Source organism: Andrographis paniculata, unplaced genomic scaffold (genome assembly GCF_009805555.1).
Source record: "Andrographis paniculata isolate CXL003 unplaced genomic scaffold, ASM980555v1 Contig10END, whole genome shotgun sequence".
NCBI classification, from domain to species: domain Eukaryota; kingdom Viridiplantae; phylum Streptophyta; class Magnoliopsida; order Lamiales; family Acanthaceae; genus Andrographis; species Andrographis paniculata.
The window spans coordinates 2641718-2651334 of NW_026137380.1; the positions used below are offsets into that span (position 1 = coordinate 2641718).

The 9617-nt window shown below is 35.6% G+C and overlaps 1 protein-coding gene across 1 annotated transcript; it reads left to right on the forward strand.

Moving 5' to 3' along the window:
* Positions 1-7020: 7020 nt before the first annotated feature.
* On the forward strand, positions 7021-9187 carry LOC127245339 (3-ketoacyl-CoA synthase 1-like). The gene has a single exon (XM_051266176.1). The coding sequence runs from the start codon at positions 7472-7474 to the stop codon at positions 9065-9067; it is 1596 nt and encodes a 531-aa protein (XP_051122133.1). The 5' UTR covers positions 7021-7471; the 3' UTR covers positions 9068-9187.
* The last annotated feature ends 430 nt before the right edge of the window (positions 9188-9617 follow it).

A 9617-nucleotide genomic window follows, 5' to 3' on the forward strand; every position in this document is an offset into this window, starting at 1 on the left:
GATTGAACAATTTCCTATCACTCATAGGTTTATCCACATCTAAGCTCTCAAACATACCTCCAGGTAAAGAAGATGAATCAAAATTACCAAACATAGAGAACACCTTAGGACTATTCCTAACTTCATTTCTAACAAATAAGTAATTTTCTAACTCATTACTATTATCCAAATCAGTTTCTACATTATTTTTAATCTCAGAAACTGTATTTTCAATTTTATTCACAAACTGCTTTGGAGCAGATAAAATTTGAAAATCACCAACAAAAATATCAGTTTCACTAGATCTTTCCTCATTATCAACCATACACTCTAGATAACAACATTTTCATTCACAAAATCAGTGTATTGCTCAGCAGCAGTTTTCATATACAACAAAGAATCAAAAACAATATCAACATCAGTTTGAACATCACAATGCACAAATTCTGATTCACAACTAGTATTATCAACATGTATATCACAAAACTGCACATTTATATAATCAGCAACCATGTTCTAATTTTCAGAATGACAACGAAAAATAGAATTTTCAATTTCTTTCTCTCTAATGTCAATTATATCAGTCTCCACCTCACTTTGAATACAATTTTTACAAACAGAGGTAACTTCTCTCTCAAAATTGACAAACTCAATTTTAGCATCAATTTGCACATTATCAGCATATTGAATATTAATTTCATGCAAACCAGAATTAATATAACCACAATTGAGAACACAGTCGTCTTCCTTCCCAATTTTTATATTTTCGTTTTGTACAGTAAACAATTTTGCAGCAGCATTATGAGCAAAATCATCATTTCCAGAATCAATTTCAGCAACTTCAGTGTTATCAAATTGCACAACTTTAGATTCACAATATTTACATTGCTCAGCAGTACAATGCTCAACAGTACAATCAAAACGAGTATCTGATTTCTTAAATTCACTTTCACTCTCATATTCTGAATTTTCATTCTTGAAAACAAGGAGAATTTCAGCAATTCTAGAAACATTTTCAAAACCCATTTCAGCAATTTTTAAAATAGGAAATTGCACAGTTTTAGGTTCACAAACAACATGCTGATTACCACTTAAATCAAAAAGAAAATCAAACTCTTCATAATTATTTTCTACCTCTTCTACCTCAATCAGATTATGCTCCACTTTATTTAAAACACTATTAAAATCTGTACAATTATTAGCAATTTTAGAATCAAACAACTTAGACTTTTCATTCAAACATGGCATAACATCTTCATTAAATGTCACATTATTACTAATAATGGTTTTAAAATCAGGTCTAGAACTAAGCCATAACCTATAATCCGTAACACCATAATCCAAGAAAACACAATTTTCAGTTTTCTTATCTAAACCATCTGTGCAAATACATATCACAGCAGAACACCCAAACACACGAACATTAGACATGTCGACAATTCTACCCAACCACTTACTTTCAGGAATTTCACCATTAAGGGGGATAGAGGGTGTTCGATTTAAAAGATACGCTACTGTTACAGCAGCCTCACCCCAGAATTTTCTAGGTAAACCAGACGATGTCAAAAGATATCCAACTCTTTCCAAAAGAGTATGATTTAACCTCTCAGCAACCCCATTAAATTGGGATGCCTTTGGGACAAATTCAAAATTAATACAATTTTGCACACAGAAATTATTAAACAAGGTGTTACAAAAATTTAAACCATTATCAATTTTAATACATTTAATTTTTCGGCCAGTTTCACTTTCAATTTGAATTTTCCAATTCTTGCAAACCTTAAACAAATTAGGTTTCAATAAGAAAATCCAAATTTTTCTAGAAAAATCGTCAACTACGGTTAAGATATATCTACTACCACCATAAGTGGGTTTATTAGAAGGTACACATAAATCTAAATGTATATATTCCAAAATACTTTTTGAAAAAATAACATTTTCAGGGGTTTTTAACGAAAATTGAACTTTATTTAATTTTCCAAGTTTGCACATATTACAAAAGGGAACAACAGAAAATTTCTCATTTTCCAAATAACCAGATTCATGCAGAATTTTCAGACCATTATTGTTTATATGACCTAACCTCTTATGCCATAATTCAGAATTAAAAATTTCAGAATTATCAAAATCAGAACATGCATTAGCAGGTATAGCAGAGGTTATATAAAAGTCATTTTTTAAATCTGCCTTTAAAATCACTAAAGACCCTTTTGTTATTTTCATACAATTTAAACCCCACTTTCCTTCTAAACCTAAAGTAGATAATCTAACACATGACATCAAATTGTTTGACAAACCAGGCACATATCTCACATCATGCAGTTTTATCACATTACCAGATTTAAATTTCAAATTGACAACACCAATTCCCTCAACGTTACACACACGATTATCAGCCATAGTAACATAACTGTGTGTTAAAGCTTTAAATTCAGAAAAAATACTTCTCAAAGGTGTCATATGGAATGTACATGCAGAATCAACAATCCATTCATTTGCACACAAAGAATTTGAAATTAAATCTGTCATAACATCAAACACATCCCCCACATTTCGATTCACATCAATCAAATTGGCTAAGTCACTTGCATGTGCTCTTTTATTATTATTACTATTGTTATTATGTCCAGCCATGATTATCAATTTCGAAAACAGTTTACTCAAAAACAGTTTTGAGAAGAACACAGATTGTTTGGCTAAAAAATAGTTTTTTAAAAACAATTTATCAAAAATACGAATTATTTAAAAACAAAATGAGAACCAAACAAATACCACAAATCATAGCACACAAACAAATCAAACACGAGCAATTAATAAAGCTATCTATTACAACATTCACTCGTGACTATTCAACCGAAGGTACTCGAAAAATCACTCACAATAGTGAGGATCGGAGTTTTGCAACCTTGGTATCCCAATAGTCTTTACAATCGATTTGTGCGGAATTAACAGAGTGACTGAAAAAGTAGTAACAAAAGTTAAGGTTTTAGATTTTACCCTTGAAGCACTGTAACAATATTTTCCCTACAGTATACAAGAGAAAAAATATACATAAACCTATACTCTTTCGAGAATAGGGGTTAGCCAATATATAACAACAATTATCTCCAACAATGACACTGTTTCTCTTCTAACTAATATTAGATCATAGAAATACAAGTTTAGGGGATATTTAGCACGATACAAACAGAAACAGATATGTACCACTGAAATTCAGAATAAACCGATTTATAAAGAAACAGTTTGGTTTTTAAAACTTTTAACTGAAAAACAGATTACAATTTAACACATTTTAACCAAACACAAAACAGTTTTCAAATCGGTTTTCAAGATATTCAAAAAGGTTAATTCAATACAGAGACCGATTTTAAGTCTCTTAAAGACTTTAACAAGATATAGATGACGGTTTTATAGATCTAAAAGAATTTTGCAAGATCCAAACCAGTTTTAACAAAACACTTACGATTTTGGAAAAACTTTTAGATTCAAAACCAAACAAACACAGATCTTAACTAATAATAAGGCGAGCAAAAAAAAAATCAGGTTTATTTTCTTAAACAACAACCGAGACTTACTCAAACTCCACCGATCTACAGAATACAGTAGCGGTTTTGTTCGAAGAACACATAAAACAACTCGACAGTGACCTAAAAATCACAGATCGAGTTCAAACAGGGCTGATTTTGAACAAATCTAAAGAAAAAAGAACCGAACGCACTAATACAGGTTCGATTCAACCAGATCCTTTCGATTTCACACAGATCTATCAAGTATTGAGTAGAACTTTACAAAATCAACAATAAATCACGATTTCGTAAATAAAAAACTCAACCGAAGCTCTGATACCACTTGTTATGAAATTTATTAACGGATCTAAGTATTTTATTTATGAAATCAAGTAACAACACAAATATTGAACTAGTTTGGTTAGGCTCAGCCCCAACCAACTCAGAAAAGCACAAAATCGACACAATACACACCTAATCTAACGACTACACAAACGAACCGGCCGCGACCGCGATACACACGACATATAACCCCACATCGACACAAACAAGGCACCCGAAGGCCTACCGCGTCGAACGAGCCCCTTTCGGCTACGAACGACTACACACAAAAGGGAAAACATGCCACAGGAACTCCACAAGATTACAAGAGGAAGGCACCACTGAAAAACCGCCGTGAACCGCCGTGAAAGTCACTGGAAAGAGGAGAGCAGTGGGTCGAGAGAGAGAGGGGAAAGGCCAGAGAGTAGTGAGCGTAGAGAGAGAGTGAGATTAGAAAGATTAATCAAAGAATGACTCTCTCTCTATATATACATGCCAAATGAAAATGGACGGCCAAGATCAAGATCTATAATCAACGGCCCAGATCAAGCATCGCAAAGGGACGCGGACCCCAGCCGGGTAACGGGTCGGGTCATGGGCGCGGGTGCGGATTACAGGTAAGAGTCAGTAAGTGGGTTGTGGGTCACAAGCCAGGCCCGGTTCGAATGGGCTGCTTAGATAATTGGTGTGTTGTGTATAATATTGGGGTGGATCCGAAGGACAAAAAATCCAACAGTTATCATCATAGCTTTTGGTCCAATTGACATTTGTATATTCGATCAGATTCAGAGATGAATCATTTGTGTATCATAATCTCAAATTTATTGTTAATTTAATACTCCCTCAATCCCAATACAATAGTCATGTTTACCATTTTTGTCCGTCCCAAAATAATAGTCTCATTTCCATAAATAACTATATCACTGTAAAACTACCTTTATTTATTCATTATTATTACACAATTGCCACTACTTTTTACACTAATACACTCACAAGAGCAAAAAAGTCTTTTACCCGTACTTTTTACCTACTATCAATATAATATCAATATTTCTTAAATTCCGTGTCAAACCCAACCCAAACTATAGTTTTGGGACGGAGGGAGTATATTTTTTTCACCACCTTCATATGGAATTCCTTATGTTCATATTGAAATTGAGTGCATACACAAACACTACAATTGATATTAAGTCGAATAGTTGTTAGATAAAGAACATTTCCAATTATGCTTCGATATAGCTTCTGAATTTCCAGATATATTATTTGTCAATTTATCTTGTAATCCTATTGGAGTTTGAATTTCCATAGAATTGTCCAATCCAAACCCTTTGATCATATTTTGTGCACATTTACTCTTATTAAGAAATATCTCATCTAAATGTTGTTCGATTTAAAATATTAGAAAGTAGTTGGGTTCATCTATCATAAACATTTCAAATTCTTTTAACATGATTCTTATGAACCTATCTTTCAATTTTTCTAAGGTTGAACAAAAAATGACATCATTCAAATAAATATGAATGACTACAATGTCATTTGTTGATCATATGAAGAATACAATTTTGTCCACAAAGTCTATGTTGTAATTCTTTGCAAGTAAGTGAGATGAAAACGTCATAGCATGCACATAGATTTATAGACATGATTTGAATCCTTAAAGTTATTTGATTGAGCAACATAAACTTCATCCTTGAAATAATCATTAAAAAAAACTATTTTGACGTTTATAGTTTAAATTTCAAAGTGAAAGCAATCGATAATAATAAATGAACAACTTCAATTCTAGCTATAGAACAAATATTTCTTCATAGTGTAACCCTTCAAGTTGAAAATACTCTTGTGCAACAAGTCCTACTTTGTTTTGAATCACATCTTTATTATTATCGGTTTTATTTTTTGAAAATCTATTTTGTATCAATAATATTGATATCTAAGGATGGTTCAACCAATTTTTAAACTTGGTTCCTTTCGAATTAAACAAATTCTTATTGCATAGCTACTGTCCTTATTCTTTAATGAGTTTTGAGTTATTTGTTAATACTAGATTCTTATTAAATAAATTCGTCATGTAATTCATTTTGGGTTTGAATTATCTCTAAAATAGTCCAAAATTCTGAATTTCTTTCAATGTGAGTGTTTTTCAAATTATGTCTGAGACTATAATGACTAATATGATCATATTTATGCTGCTTTCCTATATTCAGTTTATCAACAAGCTTCACCTTGGGAGATTTTACCACTTTTTTTGTGTTCAAATTGAAGATACGAAGGACTATTAGTGGAATCTTCCAAAAATATAATTTCATCCGTCTTCAAATCAAACTTACAATGTCTATTTCTCAAAACATAATACTTACATCAAAAAGTGTGGAATATTAAGTACTAGGTTTCTTCGGTTTCTTCAATTTCCAAATTATATGTGGCGTGGAGTGAATGTATGGCCTAAATAGATCTTATTTATCACTTAGGAGGTTGTATTTATTGTCTCCATTAAGAGATACTTTGCATCGTCTTTCCATTTTTGAAGTATCCTTATTTTTTTTCATAATGCCATATTATTGAAAAATTGATAAATTCCAAACTCATGGATAATTTCTTATTAATAATAGTAATTTTTTAAATTTTTACTATCAAATTATCTCTCTTTATTACTTTTGACCATAAGGTCATGGGTTCAAACCCCGACGCCTCAGGTCAACTGTCATACATGGCTCGCCTAGCCTAGTATGACTTATCTTATAGGGTCTAGTTTGACTGAAAATTTTTTACGGTTGTAGATAATTTTTTTTAAGTGATTTATCTTATCAAATTTAATTCCATATATATATATTTATATATATAAAAGAACAATCTCTTTCTTAAATTAGATTAGATCAATTTTCACACTATAGGCAAATCAATGGTGAGAATTAGCAAACAAGCAACGCTAGCAACGTTACCCTGATCGAGAAACTTGGACAAAAGCCAGGTTGGTGTATGCATTCCACTATATATAATTGGTCAATCCATAAAGCAAAGACCCACCCACCGGCCTATCGTGATATGTTTCAAATGTTATTGCTTGGACGAAATCTCACATGGCCACTTGGTCTCTAGCCCCACACCGATCAACAACATTACCTATAATTTGGTTGGCACATTTAGACTAGACTCCGAAGACAGGCTGGGAATTTATTATTAATTGTTTCTTCTTAATTTATACATGCCAACTTTTCCCAATCCAATTTCGGAGAGGTAGGTGAACTCTCTGTCCGAATGCATTTCCTGTCATTTATTGTTAAGCCGATTAGGCAAGTTTTCTTGCACACTTTCGTCCCGTCTCTCTCCGCCACTCTTCCATCTTTAACATAACCAGTACCGGTACCATCCCTATAAAAACATATACTTGTTTCCCTCGGTCTATACAGGCTTACAGCTGGCTAGCGCGGAGACGTGTTAGACAAGATCAAATATACATACAGCTGCGAGTCGAGAAGACGATCGATTGAGCAAACGAATCCCTCCTCTCCCCACCCCTCTCCTTCAGTTCAGTGGTGTTTTCTTCGAGGGTTTGATTATATTGGGTTTACCTTGCTTGTCCTAGCTAGCTAGCTAGCTAGAGTCTTCCGACCGACCGATTGATCGATCGAATTCGTTTTCCTTGCTTTTTAGTTTCTCCTTTTCAGATGGAGGGGTCCGGTGGAGAAATGAATAATAGCATAGAGATGCATGACGAGAGGCTGCTGGCGGAAGTGGCATTCAAGGACTCTTCATCTATGGTCATCAGGATCCGGCAAAAATTGCCCGACTTTTTGCACTCTGTGAAGCTCAAGTACGTCAAATTAGGGTACGGCTACTCGTGCAATCCTGCCACCCTCCTTCTGCTGCCTCTGTTAATCGCCACAGCCGCCACTCAGCTCACTGGCCTAGCAATCAGCCTTTCCTCTGGCATATGGATCACTCAAACCATCCTCTTAGATACCGCCGCCACCGTCGTCATTGGATCTACTGCACTAATGTTCTTGCTGGGCCTCTGCTGGGCAAAGCGACCGCGGCCCGTCTACTTGGTAGATTTTTCCTGCTACAAGCCAGAGGATGAAAGGAAGCTGTCCATTGATTCATTCCTGAAGATGACAAATGAGAATGGGGCGTTCGAACAAGAGTCAATCAACTTCCAGAAGAAAATAGCACACCGCTCGGGGCTTGGTGACGAAACCTATTTTCCAAGGGGGATCACTTCAAGCCCGCCGAGCCTGTCCATGAAGGAAGCCCGGTTGGAGGCAGAAGCCGTCATGTTCGGTGCGTTGGACTCCCTCTTTTGCAAGACGGGGGTTAAGCCGGAGGACATTGGGATTCTCATCGTGAACTGCAGCCTGTTCAACCCAACCCCATCGCTCTCTTCCATGATCGTAAACCATTACAAGCTCAGAACTGACATCAAGAGCTTCAATCTTGGGGGGATGGGATGCAGCGCAGGCCTGATATCCATAGACTTGGCGAAGCACCTGCTACAGGCGAACCCCAACACGTATGCAGTCGTCGTGAGCACAGAAAACATAACCCTGAACTGGTATTTTGGAAATGACCGCTCCATGCTGCTGTGCAATTGCATATTCCGCATGGGAGCAGCGGCCGTTCTTCTGTCAAACAAGGGCAAAGACAAGCGGCGGTCAAAGTACGAGCTGCTGCACTCGATTCGGACCCACAAAGGATCGGACAACAACAGCTACAGCTGTGTGTACCAAAGAGAGGACGACAAGGGCACAGTTGGAGTTTCATTAGCTCGAGAGTTGATGGCGGTGGCCGGTGACGCCCTGAAGACTAACATAACGACGCTGGGACCTCTGGTTCTGCCATTGTCGGAACAGCTGATGTTTCTTATCACACTGGTGAAAAGGAAGGTGGTGGGCAGCGGGGTGAGGCCTTATATTCCTGACTTCAAGCTTGCGTTCGAGCACTTCTGCATACACGCTGGAGGAAGAGCGGTGCTAGATGCACTGCAGAAGAATCTGGAGCTGAGCGAGTGGCACATGGAACCATCTAGAATGACGCTGCACCGCTTCGGGAACACATCTAGCAGTTCACTGTGGTATGAGCTAGCTTATACGGAAGCAAAAGGAAGGGTCTCCAGAGGCAACAGAGTGTGGCAGATTGCCTTCGGGTCGGGTTTCAAGTGTAACAGTGCTGTTTGGAAAGCTTTGAGGGAAATCCCAGCGCGAGAGTGCGGCTCGAACCCATGGTTTGACTGTATCGATAAGTATCCCATACAGCCGCGCGCATAACTAGCTAGCATTATATGTTCGATCATATTCATGTGTCCATCAACATTTTTATTCATACCAATCTATGGTTACGTACCTAGCTTGTTGAAATTTTATATTTCTAAGGTTTTTGTTTTTTAATTATTTTTCTTACTCGATCGATTGAAAGGATTCGTGCTTGGAGAATTATGAAATGCTCGTGGTGAGACTATTTCTTAACACAAATCAACCCCCAGAAAGTAAAGCTCTGTTTAGATAGGATAGAGATTTTTTTAGAGATTTTTGAAAATTTAAAAAATAAAAGTAAAAAAAATAAATAAATAAAAAAAATTAGTATTTGATCTGATATTTTATGAACAAAAAATATTTGATATGATATTTTTTGAAAAATAAATAGTGTGAAGTGAAAGTATCTTACATCAACAAAGCCTTAAATCATTTGATAGCATATTTTAATTATATATGATCTAAGTATTTAATTTTGATACGAATTAGCATAAAGTAAAGCACATGTGGTGTTCGTGAGGCTTAATTTGTTTTATTTATTTCAAATGTAAACATGGAGATTGGG